At 43.8% G+C, this 16,530-nt stretch overlaps 1 protein-coding gene across 21 annotated transcripts in view; it reads left to right on the forward strand.

Moving 5' to 3' along the window:
• Positions 1-16,530, forward strand: part of SVIL (supervillin) — a 381,188-nt gene that overhangs the window by 232,227 nt on the left and 132,431 nt on the right. For 16 of the 21 annotated variants that reach the window (XM_063922042.1, XM_063922039.1, XM_063922044.1 and 13 more), the window contains exons 7-8: positions 9,506-9,586; positions 15,611-16,462. The exons of 2 other annotated variants lie outside the window; for them this stretch is intronic. In XM_063922042.1, the coding sequence (XP_063778112.1) occupies positions 9,506-9,586; positions 15,611-16,462 (933 nt within the window). The remainder of the gene's footprint in view (positions 1-9,505; positions 9,587-15,610; positions 16,463-16,530) is intronic. 3 more of the 21 variants (XM_063922057.1, XM_063922060.1, XM_063922049.1) reach the window with 2 other exon arrangements.

Raw genomic sequence — 16,530 nt, forward strand, 5'->3', positions numbered from 1 at the left:
GCAGGATCAGTCACTTGTGGGACTGCCATATACATGGAGGCCCTCTGACGCGGGTCTGTACCCACTGGGCAGTTCAGTGTATGCCACAGGACTCGTGTAGTATTTAAGAGAACTATATTTCGCTATTAATTTATTTGGTCTGTTTTGGGATCTTAATACAGTATATATGTATGACTGTAAAGTAGGATAGGATCCCAGAAGTTCATATTTAACAAGTTGTTAAATGGTATTTTAATAGAGACCATATGTTAATATTGTAAATCCAAGCCATTTTCCCCTCTTGCCTTATATACCTTGGATTCTTCATGAGAAACTGGGATGCATGCCACAAATAAATTGTTTAATCACTGTTGGTACAAAACTTTTTTTTAAATTTAGCTATATATTTTTATATGTAATTGTTTTTTATAGACTGCACTTCATGAGAAAAGTCTTAAGACAAGAGAAAATACACCATCTCATTGTGGTATTAATGAGATCTTATTCAGTGGCCCAGTGTCAGTAATGTGGTTTTAATAGACAATTTTAACACTTGATTTCCCTGGTTGTGAATGATTTTTCTAGTAAGGTTCTGAATGGTTATCCCCCCAAAATACGTTTTTGCTACTTTCACTCTACAGCTGGGTACACACCAGAGCAAAGTGTACCCAGATGATATGACGGCGAACATATCTGATCCGCGGTACACATCAGAACGACGTAATGAAGGTTGGAACGATCCTTATTCCATCTTTCATTATACTGCACACCGCTGATCGTCCCTGGTAGATATCTCTAACTATCTGGCTGATAAGTCGTTTTCAGCCGAATCAGAATGACCTTTCAGGCCAGGATCACTCCAGTGTGCACCCAGCTTTATTAAGCTGCTATCAGATGTGGTGTCATGTGCAAATCACTTAAGGGGGGGGGTACACACGGTAGAGATGTGTGCGGAGTGATCTATCACAGACCGCTCAGCACACATCTCTCCCCCCACGCAGCTCGATGTGTGCTGAGTGGTCTGTGATAGATCACTCCGCACACATCTCTACTGTGTGTACCCCCCTTAAGTGATCTGCACACGACACCACATCTGATAGCACTCACTTCACAGCTGTCGCCCCCCCCCCCCATCTCCGCCCAGCACACATCTCTCCCTCCACGCATGCAGGCACAATCTTCAACCGGCATACGCACAGAGAGATCCGTGCTTCATTTCTAAGCAATCTAGTCAGATTGCGAGAGAGGATGGGAACAGGGCAAAGCTTTTAAACAAAAACAAAGGGAATACATACGATATGCCAGGAGACGGGATGCTGACTGTCAGCAGCCCGAAAGAAGCAACCAGTCTGCCTGGAATACTGGTGGCGAGGCAGCGAGTCCCCTTGCAGGCTTGTTGCGCTCGCCACACTTCAGGCTCCAATGGGAAGTACAGGCGCCTGTCGGAATGCCGGCTGTCTGTTTTATCAGCGGATGTGGGGCTTCCGGCATCAGTCTCCTGAACGTCGGGATCCCGACGGCTGGTAAACTGACTGCATCCCAAACAAAGACATACCTCCACAATACCATAGGCAGGCTAAGCCCAGTGATCGGCACCATGCCATCTCCTGTCCTAGAGGTTTAAACCACCTTTCTTATGCTAATCATGGAATGTAACCATTTTATATAGAGCTGTACAATTGGAGAATTCAGCAAATAACAGAATTAAAGGACAGCTTTCCATTATGTGGTGGATTATATATAACGCAACTATGGTAAATATGAAGATTGCTCACTTTAATTACAGCAGTGCTGGTCCTGCAGCTTGAGTCAGTAGCACTTGTGCAGCCAATCCCATAGTTTGTTTTTGCTACTGCAATTTGCAGGAAGACCTCATGATTTTTCCTTTTGCCTTAAGCAATTGTAAGTTTATTCATGTCTGTGTGTAACCAAATGTTGGGGGCCACATTTGCAGGGATCACTGCCTAAATTGGAACCTACGTTTTTTTTTTTTTTTTTTGCAATATGTTTATTTTCAAGTCAGTTGCAAGATAACCCAAATCAGTACATAAAAATGATGTTGAATAAAAGCCACACGCAATATAGGTTAGTCATAATAATAAATACAAAACATAGCAGAAAAAAAAATCCAAATTATTCAGTACAATATAAACTTAAAATTAAAAACATACAAAACCAACAAATGGAAAAGACTGCACACAAAAGGGAGGGGTTGGGCCAGGAAGGGAGGAGTGGGGGAGTTGGAAGCCCAGTGGTGCAGTTGAGCAGAATAACAGGGGTAGGGTTAGAAATTTTAATACATGAAATTTATAGCGCAGTTTCAGACTTTGTGTCCCTTTTTAACATTATCAAGACTCCATGCAGTGTCCTTTTAAAGACAGACTAGTGCGTAATCTGCTGTGCATTGGAAAAACATTTCTGCAGCGGGTACACTGGGATTCCACAGGGAATACATCGGGGTGTAGAGTTGGATCTTCATCCGAGGCACCAACAGGGTAAAGCTTTGACTGTTCCCAGGATGTACTGCACTTCCTCCTCTATAACCCCGCCTCGTCGGCAGATGTTAGTCACATAGAACCACATTCTCACGACAGGAGAAGGGACCAGCAGCTAATGCCATACAAACCCAAAGAAGCTAAGTGCATCAGGATTGGCGCCCAGTGAAATCCAGTGTACCTCGCTGAAAGAGATTTAACCATGGTAAGTCTACCATAAATCTCCTTTTCTGCAGCGGTGGTACACTGGGATTCCACAGGGAATACATTTGGGATGTCCTAAAGGGGACACATCGTAGTGGGCACAAGAACCCGGCGTCCAAAGGAAGTATCAAAGGCAACCTAATGAATGTGTTCACGGAGGACCACGTAGCCGCCTTGCACAATTGTTCAGCGGACGTGCCACGGCGGGCTGCCCAAGAAGGTCCAACAGACCGAGTAGAATGGGCTTTGATAGAAGCAGGTGCTGAGAGTCCATCCTGCGCATAAGCTTGTGCAATCACCATTCTTCTCCATCTGGCAAAGGTTTGCGTATTCGCAGGCCAGCCACGTTTGTGAAAAGCAAAAAGTATCTGACCTCTGGATAGAGGCAGTCCTCTCCACGTAGATATGGAGAGCCGTACCACATCCGAAGACAAACCAGAAGAGATAAAATCCATAACCACAATCTCTTGGTTAAGATCGAAAGAAGATACCACTTTAGGTAGATATCCGGGGCGAGTTCGAAGAACTGCCCGGTCACGGTGAAAAATCAGGTGGACGATAGGACAAAGCGCCAAAGTCAGACACCCTCCTAGCAGAGGCAATAGCCAGCAGAAACACGACCTTAGCACGTCGATCCACATGCTTTTCGACAAATCGAATTCCTCGACTTGTCGAAAAATTTGGGGTTAGATTGAATAGGTTGGAACCCCTTTTACGACCTAAAAAAGTTGAAAACTGCCGTCTTTTCGATAGACGGCAGCTTTCGACTTGAATTGAATATGCCCCTTAAACTCAAAATAAAGAGGTAGCAGTTTGCTAGATACTTCCTTTGACTGTTCCCAGGATGCACTGCACCCCGCCTCCGGGCACTGGAGCTCAGTTTCGTTAACCAGTCCAATGCAGTAGCAGGTAAAAGATGGCAGATGTTAGTCACATAGAACCACATTCTCACGACAGGAGAAGGGACCAGCGGCTAATGCCATACGAACCCAAAGAAGCTAAGTGCATCAGGGTTGGCGCAAGTCGAAGTGAGACGGGGAGAGCAGCGCCGGAGACGGGGAAAGGAGCACCGGAGGATGCGTCACAGCTCACAGCAGCGTCCACCCGGCTTTTTCTTAAAAAAAAAAAAAAAAAGGGCAATCGTGTACAAGGCATGGTTACAATACGCCCGCATTCTGTTGGCATCTCGCACGGCCTCCGAACTTGGACTTCATTACATACCGGCCCTAGTCTCTTCCCCTACCATTCCCCTGAAATTTGTATTACGTGCGTGCTCCTCATAGTGGAATCGTGTTTGAATGTCACTTCTCCCTCCCCCTGGTTACTGTGTGGCATTGCATACATCCCTGTAGTGGTTTATGCAGGTGTGTAATTGTATCATGCGTGGTGGTGTTGTGGTTTTCTCATTTTCAAAGCTTGCTGGTTTCCGAGATTAATAATAAAATATCCGTAATCTAGAATAATCATTTGGTAACTTTAGTTTTTCCTTTATTCCAGAAGTCTTTACCATCGTTGTCCCTATTAGATTGCAAGCCGTGTGGGTCTCTTATTTATGTTTGGTGGATCTACGGAAACTTAACATTTTTTCGCTAATGACTCTTGCGTGGGAAGAGATTTGTTTTCTGGATAGAACTAGTCACTTGTACTCTGCTGTGTATTTTTTCAATTTGGGAAATGTGAAACCTTGAATGTTTATTGGAAGCTTAAACTACCTCTCCAAACCTTGGAAAGGCTCTAAGGGAGGTAAAGCATTATAAATCCTCACAGTATGCTGCCTCTCCCAGGCCTGCAACCACTATGTAAAGTTCAGTGTTCAAACAGGTCGTGTTGTATTTCATAGTTTGTGTAATTTTAAGCAGTCCAGTGACCACAATACAATTACCTAATGTGCAGCTGTTGTCTGTTATGCACTAAGTTAATTCCACTACAGGTAGAAAAGGGTCTACATTGAAACGTTATCTGTCAGCATACCAGGATAAAATATATATATATTTTTTTTTAAATGAAATCTTCGTAAGCACAGTGTAATTAATGCTTAAGTAGACCTGTCCAGCTGGTGACATACAGTAGAGAGTGATATTCAGTTATATTCAGGTGTATTGCTCCTGATCTCCCATCTAAAGGGACTGGAGATGGGGCACAACGATATTCTATTGTGCTTATTTATCGCGCTTGTTTCCAGAGACGTCAGGTTTAGCTGTGTAAAGTAGCTAAACCCGACCAAACTAATGGGTGCAACGCGAAAAGTTCGGTTTGAGTGCGCATATGGGTCACATTTCACTCATTTCAGATCGATACCCCTTGGGGGGGGGGGGCACAGTGTGGGCGTGCTGAAATTACTGCACTGGCAGTTGGTTGTGCCCGAATGCAGCAAGCAACAAATTGAATAGCTACACTCGTTGGGACTCTGGTGCCATCTACTGGCAGCTGGCAGAAGTGACTTTTCCTTCCAGTTGAAATTAGATTTTGTGGGGTAATACATATTGGGGCGAAATTCATTGTTTTATCATGCCCGATTTCCTGTATAAGGGGCGTGAGATTGGGAAGGGTGGGGGGGAGGGGCGATATTCAGCGGTTTAATTTTTTATCGCACACATCACACCCAAACAGTCCGGGTATAACTGAGTAAAGCAGCTAAACCTGACTAAACTAATGGGCGTAATGCGAAAGTGCAGTTTGGGCAGTCAAGCAGGTCACTTTCCACACATTTCCACCCCTAGGGGCTGCGAGCTGAAATGCTGGCGCTGGCAGCTGTTAACGTCCGAACAGGAGAGAATTGAATTGCTTCATCTGGCAGTGACAGTTTCCAGCAAAAACAATTGAGTTCTGCCCATTGAATTCAGCATTATGCTGTGAATTTTTGACAGTTGTGCTAGTAATGCTTCCATTTATAGATTAGTCTTCATGCTAGACTGTTTCAGCGTTGTGCGACGCCCTGCCCGATTTTAAATGGACAAAATGTGCTCTGCCCTTATGACGGAGCCCATTTAATAAAGCCTGCTCTCTGATGTCCCCACCCGCCACATCCACACAACATTTTGTTTTGCAATACCCACTGTAGAAAAACCAAGTTACCATACAAATGTTGGAATTTGTTCATACCTGTTTTGAAAATGATAGCAGATGTTTAGTTACAGAGGAATACAGGTTATTGTATTTGCTGCTCATTCTCCTGTGACTTCAGGAATACCTGATCTAGGAGAAAAGGACATTATAGAGAGAGTTTCGATTAGACCAGAATAAACTGGATTTATTAACTACCCAACAAAATAATGGCAGTACTTCTAAAAACCCAGAAGGCCTGAGGGGCGGACACTGTGCGGCCTGAGGGGCGGACACTGTGCGGCCTGAGGGGCGGACACTGTGCGGCCTGAGGGGCGGACACTGTGCGGCCTGAGGGGCGGACACTGTGCGGCCTGAGGGGCGGACACTGTGCGGCCTGAGGGGCGGACACTGTGCGGCCTGAGGGGCGGACACTGTAAACATGTCTGAAAGAATATAAATTGGTCAATAACTAATTTTACCTTTTCAAAAGATAAGAGGCTGTGCTAGAGATGGTGTGAAATCTTGGAAAGTGTGAAAAGAAATTGTGAACCAGGGCTATTCAACGTGCGACCCTACTGCTGTGGAACAACACATCCTAGTATGCCATGATAGCAGAACTGTGGCAGGACATGCTGGGATGTGCAGTTCCACAGCAGCTGCAGGAACACATGTTTGTATGCCACTGGTGTAAATGCTCAAAGCTTTAGGTAACATAAGGGTGGAGATCAGTCAGTTTGTACTTGACCATAGTGGTTTGTTTGTGCTTGGTCTACAAGGGCTGGTCTTCTGGCAAAATATCTCTATGGTAAATTAATGTTAAAAGGAGTATGGGAAACAAAAAGATATCCCTATGTTTGCACTAACCCCTTAGAATTTGGATAGGTAAAGCAATTTGAGGCAACGGGCGGGATGTACTAAGCGGAAAATGCGGTAAACCCCCTGTTTACCGCATTTTCCTGATGTACTATCCCCCGGCCGCCAGGTCAGCGCCGCGGCGGGGTTCGCCAGCTTTAGCTGGCGATAGTCCATAGAAGCCTATGGGCTTCTCTCCATGGCGCTGTGTAAGGGATCCGATCGGATCCCTCCCAGCATGCCCTGCGGCCGCCCCCGTCACCCCGCGCCTGCGCAGACTGACTTCTGGGGCCGAATCCCGGAAGTCAGGCTGCTGCTGTACATCGCGGAGGACAGCTCTTATCGGAAGTGTTGCCCTCTGCAATGCTGATCGCATATGTTAGTACATATGCGATCAGCATCGTGGCGCTGGGCGGCGATGTACATTAGTACATCCCGCCCAACATGTGGGTGATGCACCATTTTGATAGTGTTGGAACACAGCACCTAAATGGCATGAATTCACCCCTAAATCGGGCATTTTAGCATGCAGCCTATTATCCAGCTATGTGCTAAAAGCGATTTAGGAGACACCGTAAGTGCAGCTGTTGTGCACATAAGGGACACGTGCAATGGTTCTCAAATCCAGTTCTCATTACCCTCAACAGGTCATGTTTATGTATTTTGCTTGGTTAGTGATTATCCCACATGCTTCCAGACTGAAATCCTCAAAACATTTGTTGGGAAAACCTTGTTGAAGTTGAGAACCACTGCCATAGTGTAATGTACTAAAACTTGCACTACAGCACAACAGAATCTACCACCACAAAATACTGTATGTCAGTGGTTCACAAACTGTGTGCTGTGGCACCCTGCGGTGCCTCAGAACTTCCAGGGTTGCCTTGGGTTGGTGGTCCAGGACAATTTAATTTATTGATGCTTAAATGTAATAGGCAATACCAGTGCTTGTGGCTTCCAATCATAAAATATGTGGACAAATAGAATACTGTCCTCACCACATAACTGAACCTTTAAGGTGACCTATAAACAAAATGTACTTAAATTCATAATTTTTATTTATTTACTTATTTATTTTCTTTTGGCCTAGGGGTGTTGATACTGTAATACCCCTTTTACATCACAAGGCCAGGTCGCACCCGGGAATTGGAAACTGATCCAGCATTGGACCCTTACACATTACTTCCCGACCAGGCAATATGCCAGGCTGGATTGCTATCACGGGCGGAGCCGGCGCTGGGAGATGAAATCATCTCCACGCCGCCCCTACCTATGGAGTGAACGGGTCCTGGGTCGCATCAACCGGTTCATACTACACCTGACCCGGGAATAACCCTTCTTTATTCCCGGGTTGAATTACCGGGTCAGGTTACCCGGAAATTCTTCACTGACCCCTTTCACACAGCACAGTGACCTGCGTCAACCCGGCAATATGCCGGGTCAATACCGGGTTATTTGTGCAGTGTGAAAGTGGTATTAGGCACCGCGATTCAAAAAAGCTTGGGAACCACTGTTGTAAAAGGGAACGTAAATGTAATGAGGGACTTAAAATGTAAGAAATAATTGGAAGAGGGGAAAATCATTTTAAAATCGTAGAGTGGCCAATCCCGGGTATCGGTATTGAAAAACCGTCAATCCTGGGATACCCGGGATTGGCTTGTTTCCTGTGTGGCCGCACCCCGCCCCGCACACACAACTCACCATACCACACTACACTTCCTCCGGGTGCGGCGGGTGATGGGCGGCTGGCTGTACAAACTTCCTCTGGGTTCGGCGGCTGGCTGCGCGGTGTGACCTCTGACTACAGGTCACACCATTCAGGTGGAGCTGGGAGGAGCGAGCCGGGCAGCGTCTGAGCCTCCTGAGGGAGCTCTCCGCTGCCCAACACTGAAGAAACAAGGAGCTTTCTAATCCCAAAGTCCCGGGATTGGAAGCTACAATCCTGGGATTGAATCCCGGACAGTTTTAGGCCTAAATCCCGGGATCCCGCCGATCCCGAACTCGGGATTGGTGACGCTAGGGACAATTACTTTTAGAGAAGCTAGTTAATCTATATTGTTTTTGGAATATCAACATTTATTTGTAAGGTGTCAGACACACATACAGTAGGGGGAACTCAATTGATATTGCCGCCCGATCTCCTGTCTAAAGTGATGGGAGATTGCAGGGGCGATATTCAATTGATACTATTGATCACTCCCATTAGTGTTGTGTTTAGCCACGTAACCTAACTAAACCCAACTAAACTAATGGGCGCAATAGCGAAAAGTGCCATTTGGGCACCCATAATGGTCACTTTTTGCACCTTTCAGCTCGCCAGCATGGGGGGTCGTGAGCTGAAATGTCTCCCTGCGGCTCAGTGCGCCCAAACGGAGCAACAATTGAATTGCTCCGTTGGGCACCATCTAGTGGTGGCCGCAGGGAGAAACAATTGAATTCCCACCTTAATGTCAAACCCTTCAAAATACAAATTACACAGAAATGGGGGCGGTTCAAGAGAGGGGGCCTTCGAGAGCCTACGTTTTGTTTGACCCTGCTTTAATGGGGTCTGGATTCAAAATGGTTACGCCAGTAGCAGCTGACGATAATAAATTGGGTGTGCATTATCCCCTAGTTATCCATCTGCGCTCTTTCTCTCTGTTTGTATTTTACACATGTGTTCTGCCTTTATTTTGTGATAAATGATAAGGTTGTCTTCCTTCCCAAAACTTTCCAGTTGACAGAAGGGGAAATGAGGAAAGTTATCTATGATAAACCGCTCTCTATTGTGGCCAGCCATGTATTCTTGCCAACAAATAGTTATTTAAATTATACAAACCCTGCTCCACTGCTTTTTAGGATTAGAGCATAAACTGTGTTATATTTAATTGTCAAAGAATGTGCTAGATTTGCGTTAATAGGACATGTTTAAGGTTCTGTCTTTTATGCGGCAGTTCAGGGAAGCAGAAACCAGAATGGTTCCTTCAGAAAGATTCCGATGGGGACACTGCGTCTCTCATCAGCTGGCCTTCCAGGTACCGGAGCTTGTGGTTTTGTGGCTAATTCTTACTTCATTTGGTTGCTGATCCACAAATTTTAACCATTTCCAAAAGTAACCACGCCTTTCATCTCTTAACCACAGAAAAGCCCTGAATCATCACATATGCACTTGTTCGTGTTTGTTTCTTCACATACCTATAGCACAACTAATTGGCCCGTGTATCCGATAAAGACTAAACAAGATATCTAATTTACTAGTTTATATCTTTGCTAATCACCATTATAACATGTTTCGTTGGCTTGCATTGTTTTATCATGTTTTAAAAGTCAATGTTTAAAGACTACAAACGTCTCTCTGAGAAGGAAAAACTTCCTATTGCAGATTATGTAAAGGTACTTTTTAGGTCGATTCAATTGGTTTGGGTCTTGCTAGCTATTCTCATAGAGAATTTGCGCTGCAAATTGCATTTTCTGTTCAATTCTAAACTCTCATTACTTTTTTCTGAGGACATTTGTGCAAAAATCAGCCATTGACCCTTTTTTTGCCCAATAAATTTTTATTATGTGAAGAAGGGGGCCATACAAAACAGAAAAGGGAAGGCTATATGATAGAGCAGGAGGAGACCAGACATTCTCAGGCATCAAATGTACAAAAAATAGAATACAAAAAAAAACTATATATATATCTCATAACCTAATATGCTGTCAGCAAGCAATGGAGGGCAAGGCATGTGGTCTATATACCCTTCACGGATATTGTTAGAGAGCATTACACCCTAAAGGGCCCCATACTATAGAACGATAATGCCCGATTTCATCCGATTTCGGCATTCGGCCCGAAATATCGGGTGAAATCGGGCATTTTGGAGGGGTTTCTGATCCGATCCGATGCGCGTTCCCGTGAGCATCGGATCCTCCAGATTGAACGCGCTGCCCTCGTGATATGTCGGACCCCGCAGGCGTGGCTGGGATTGCCCAAGATATATCGTATGCAAAAGGACAGCATATGATGTATCCTGGGCGATCCTGCTGCCCGGGAGGCTGCCGGGGTGATCGCCTGTGACATGTCAGACGGACATGTCGCAGTAGTGGATGGGGCCCTTTACAGTACATGTAAGATCCACATTCAGGCAGGCATTAATAATACTCCTTTCAGACCAAAATCCAGAGTCTGCCTCGGGATTTGGAACACCATTCCGAGGTGGGTCAGACTCTGGATAGACTGCATTCACACTTCGGCTCCGACCTCTGCGCCGTTCACACTGCACACAGGTGCAGTGATAACTCCTCTTCTGGAGCTTGAAGATTACATTGCTTTTTTCATGGGCATTCTTTCACACTGTGCGACTCGTGTTAACCCAATAACCTGGGTCGAAGCAGCGGTGTGAAAGGGCTAAAACGTATAAGTGACCCTTAACAGGTTATTGTAGACAGGCAATAATGAGAACTACTACTGGGAATGTTGTCTGTCACTCATGTCCAGTTACAGATGACCATGTGAAATGCACACTTTGGTATAAATGATTCACAGAATGTTTATTGGCAGAGGAGAACTTAATCCATAAATATCTGTGCATCGGACCCAAAATAGGGGGGGGGGGGGAGGGGGGACGACAGGTGGATGCAGTGTAAACTAGTGATAGTTGAGAGTAGGGTTGCAGAGATAACAGCCTAGTAAAGACTGCACGTGGCTGAGTAATTAGGGGCCAGGTGAGATGTACAGGTAGGGGGTGGTGTGACACCAGTGCTTTGAACCACTGTTTAAAAGATGAATGTATGCCATGTGTTTGGAGCCTAACCTCTCCCATGGGACAGGGATGAAACTCACCTCTGTCACTTTATTGTGTCACCACAGGATTGACTGAGAGATATTATTGATGGTGGTTTTAACTGGAAAAATTGTAGTAACAATAGCACACCACAGTGTTCTGCAGTCTCTTATCCCAAGTGTGTGCTCCACTGTTTCTTCAGTCCTTTGTCATAAGCAAAACAAGTGCCAGCTTTTTGTTAGGATGAGGCATGTCAAGATGGCAGCAGGAAGTACATTTCATACTGCCGAAGTGTACCAACAATATATACAGGTTATAATGGGTTCGATAAATTACTGAAACTTAACTGTATTCGTTATATTAATGGGCAAACGTGTACAAAAATGCTAATACAGACCACAATGTAGTGTTAGTGTTCATAACATATGCGGGGTATATTATATGTAATCATCATTAATAGAGGAAAACTGGCTCCTTAGTGCTGGCCAGTACCTGGCATGCATGAATGCAACACAATACAATAAACATAATAGCAGAAATATTATATACATAACAGATACTTGAATACATCATATCACATATGAATAGTCCTTAAACCAACAACAGCTAGCACAGACACAAGTAAGAATTCTGTGTGTGTGATAACAAACCGCAGAAGTTTTAGAACAAGACCTGGACCTGACAGACATGAGAAACAGGATAGTTGGGCCCTTCCCCATGAGAGCTTCTACAGGTCTTTATAGTTTTCCATTTACAATGTGTTCACTGTCAAAGGTTCTATGTGGACCAGTATGTCTGTGCACTTGGGAATACAGCATTGTATTTAGTTCTGTGCCCCAATGCAGCAGTAGAAATAAACACAAGTTCCTTTCCTAAATTACGTTTTAGCATTTGCTATGAAATACCTGCAGAGGAAATGTGATGTCTAAAGAACGGTTACACAGCTGGCTTTAATTGTGGAGATTGGGTGGATGTAAGCCAGCCCCAGCTGGCCCCATTAGGGAAGCAGATGAGTCTCAATTATACAAATGACAGAGGAGGTGTTAGGTTATTTTGACCATCAATTTTTAAGGACCACAGAGATTATCCCACAGGAAGTTGAGGTATTTGGGAAAGGTCGGTAGTTGACTTCAAAGATGTTATATCTTGTAGTGTGTTATCAGACAGCTAAAGCCTAATATAGTAATTGTGATTATAATGCCTATAGCTATTAGAAGCAAACTACACTACTGCCATAAAAGAATAATAAATTCAATTATGCCTAATTCATTTATATATCTCTATGTTCCATGAATAGTCCTACTCCTATTTTATTTGGGGTATTGACTACAGTTAATGGAGCCATCATGTACAAATGGCAGACATTTTGTAAACCAATGAGAATGCAACCTTCAAGGTTTTGTTGATTGAGCAGTTTTATATGGGAATTGTATTTAATATACACATTGGTTGTTGCGATTTATCTATTAAAGAATAATGAAAATAATTGTTGTACATGTAATTTCACTCACTTCAGAGCCTGATTATTTATCTAAATAGCGCAGAGTGACCTTTTAGTATTTTATAGCTATCTCTCTGTTTAAAACAGGAGACATAAATAATTGTTATGCTTACACAGGCATAATTGACACCCTGCAGGTGATTTTAATTTACTGCCATTAGGGTTATTTGATTGATAAGGATTTTTATTAGCGCCAAGAGACCCAGAGTGGAGAAGTAACCTGTTGCTTTACTAAGAATTAGCATCTTATTAATTCATGTGCCATGCTCCAGTGCGGTCACAAATTCCTTTTTAATTGGCTGGATATTGTTTCAACCCACAAAAAGTCTTTTGCCACTGTGTGTCCTGTAGGTGACCGGGACATTTAACAGTAAATGATATGTATAAAAAAATGTGATGGTTAGATTTGGCACCATCCAATACAATGCCTCCTGACTTCCAGTTACCACTTTTAGCATTGTATAGATACAGGATATAGACCATATATAATTTGGCTTCTGTTGTTTCTTTCTAGTAACAGATTTTGGAATTTATTTTTTTCCGGGGAGTTTAGCAGTTGCACCCCAAACTTCCTCTACCCTATCCTTTAGAACAGGGATGGGGAACATTCGGCCCTCCAGCTGTTGTTGAACTACACATCCCAGCATGCCCTGCAACTGTTTTAGCATGGCTTAATAGCAACACTGTAGCAAGGCATGCTGGTCTATGTAGTTCAACAACAGCTGAAGGGCCAAAGGTTCCCCATCCCTGCTTTAGAATAACTAGACTAATCGCAAGTTATGAGTTAGTGAGGGGCCTATATGGCTGTGGTGTAGAAGTAGTGTGTGCTTCTGCCAGCAATGGTTCATTTGGTATTATGGTGCAAATGATCATTCAATAGATGGCGCTGCACTAGACAGGTTATAAAATTGAAACCATTTGAAAGCATGTGTATCACATTATTATGACCAACAGCTAATAGCTGCTGAACAGTGGTAGCCCCAGACGTGTGTGTAAATTTTGACGGTGAGCTGCTCCACTGTAGTTTGTCGTTCGGCCCTCGCGCACCTTTGTAGCCGATGTTTACCTCTCACCTCACTGGCACGTGGTGCTCCGCAGTTTCCACGTCGATTATTCGCAATGGTGCCTTTTGTCCAGTCATGATGCACCTTCACCACAGCAGCACGCCAACAGTTCCCAAACTGCACTGTTTCAGAAATACTGCTACCCTTGGCCCGAAAGCAGATGATCATGCCCTTATGCAACTCGGATAAATCTCCCCTTTTTACCCGTGACGGCAACGAGTGATATGTGTGCAGACAGCTTATCGCACCCCTTATATATACCCACCAAGCCAGCGTACGACATGTGATATACTTCATGGGCTACGCGCTGCCGAAGTCAGATGTAGGAGGTGGTCATAACACTGTGACTCAACCGTGTATAATCTGCAGTTACTATCAACACTACTGACGTCAGTGGATATATATGTCTTAGGCATAACTGCTTACTTGAAATATATGTCCATGTATTACTGCATTATAGTATATCCAACTTTCCAATATAGGATTGCCTCGCTTTATATCTGATACCCACTGGCTAACAGGGGTGGTCTTCAGTATGCCGACTGACGGGATCCCGGCGCACAGTATACCGGCGCCGGGATCCCAACAGCCGGCATTCCGACACTTATGCTCCCTCTCGTGGGGGTCCACGACCCCCCTGGAGGGAGAATAAAATAGAGTGGCGCGCGTAGGCTCATTTGCGCTCGCCACACTGTCGGTAAGCCAGCGGTTGGGCTCCCGGCGCCGGTATGCTGGTCGCCGGGAGCCCGACCGCCGGCATACCATAGTGAACCCGGCTAACAGGACTCCCAGTGTTAGTTTTAGGACTAATATGATTATGGATTTTTGCATTGGGCACTTTACTGATCGTTTAAAAAAACAGAATGCCAATATTTTTTTGCCTAACTGTTATAGAATGTCCCATTGAGACATTGGTGGTGTTCGATTATATACATATGATGTGTACATATATATTTTTTATTTATTTATTTGTGTGTATGTATATGTGTATATATATGTGTGTGTGTGTGTGTGTGTATATGTATGTATGTATATATATATATATATATATATATATATATATATATATATATATATATATATATATACACGCGCACACACACAGGGAGAACTTTTGCTATATTTATTGTTGGTTATTAAAGTGTTTCAATACCATCTGTTTTACACTAGCGCAGTTTTCTATCAGTGCCTGGAAAACTATAGTTAGTATGGTGCAGATAGCATTTATTGTATTTCAAAACAATGGATCTTAGACTGAAGTATCAAACCCTTCTAAAGAAAACAATTGGAGAAGTTGCCCATAGCAACCAACCAGTTTCTACCTATCTTTTTATAGACTGTACTTTTATTAATGTTAGCTAGCAGCTCATTGGTTGCGATGGGCAATTTCTCCACTTGACATCTTCATAAGGTTTGAAACCTCAATTGAACTTGTCACCACAATGATGCCAATGCTTATACTGGAGTGAAATTGATGCCATTCATGCATTCCAAGCAGAAGGCACATGCATGAATTCTGGCGCTTATTTGGCCCTTATAAAAGCAGTTTATCATATTAGGTATGGCTTGGCTGTTAAGATTACAATACATATCCAAAAGATCACGTCTCTGAATGAAGTTCTACTTTTCAAGTTCTATCCTTGACTTTATTTATTCTTTTATCATTTTTACTAATACGTTACATTTACTACAATCTCAAATTCTAATTCATTTTCTTTTTTAAAGAGTAAAAGTTAGAGAGAGACTTGTGAGAGATGAGAACATGCATGGGAGTCCAAAATTTGACACAGAACCTTCTACCCAAAAGAAACATCATGCTGCCCCCGTCTACTATATGCCTTTTCAGTCAGAGAACTCTGCCTTCGATAGGGTTTATAAGCAGCCAAACCATCTCCGCCATCCTATCCATGGCTACATCCAGCCAGCCAATGTTGCTCGTATACCGAAGATAGTGTCACGGACAGAGTCTGATAATGTTATGGTGTCAGCATTTACTACCTCATTAAAAAATCCCAGAGCTGTCAATGAAGTGAATGTTGAGAAGACTCGTCAGGTTTATCAAGGTATGACCACCACACTTGAGCCCCTCAAAGCTGAGACTAGTAATGGTAAACTGCATGGCTCTTTTGATGAAAAGCCAATCAATATTTTATGGAATGCCAACAAACAGAATACAGATGAAGTGCTGGCACCGAAAAATCAACAGTCCTATATTTCACAAACTGTTTCCCCTCTTAACAAGACCCCTGATAACATGGGAAAAACTGAAGCCATGATGTATCTACAAAGCAACCAGACAACCTCACTCCCAGCCAAATCTATAGGGCAACCTAAAGAAATTTCCACCATGAAGCATAAAATGCTTGTACGTTCCCTATCTGACTCTACTGGGACACAAAAGCAGGAAGCTTTTAAAATTAAGAATTCAGATGAAGAAAAAGGGATGGTTTTTTTAGGCACTGAAGATAGTTCCCACATTGCCAACGGAGAAGCTGGTTCAGTCAACACGAAGGTGTCTGTGGCTCAACTTAGGAGTGCCTTTTTGGAGACTGCAAACTTGAGCAAAAAGGCTGACCCGTGGGTGATGTTTGACAATTTCCCCCCCCCCGTTTTTCCCTCCCTGTGTTTGACCCCTGCATGTCCTC

The sequence above is a fragment of the Pseudophryne corroboree genome, chromosome 5 (genome assembly GCF_028390025.1).
Source record: "Pseudophryne corroboree isolate aPseCor3 chromosome 5, aPseCor3.hap2, whole genome shotgun sequence".
Lineage (NCBI taxonomy): Eukaryota > Metazoa > Chordata > Amphibia > Anura > Myobatrachidae > Pseudophryne > Pseudophryne corroboree.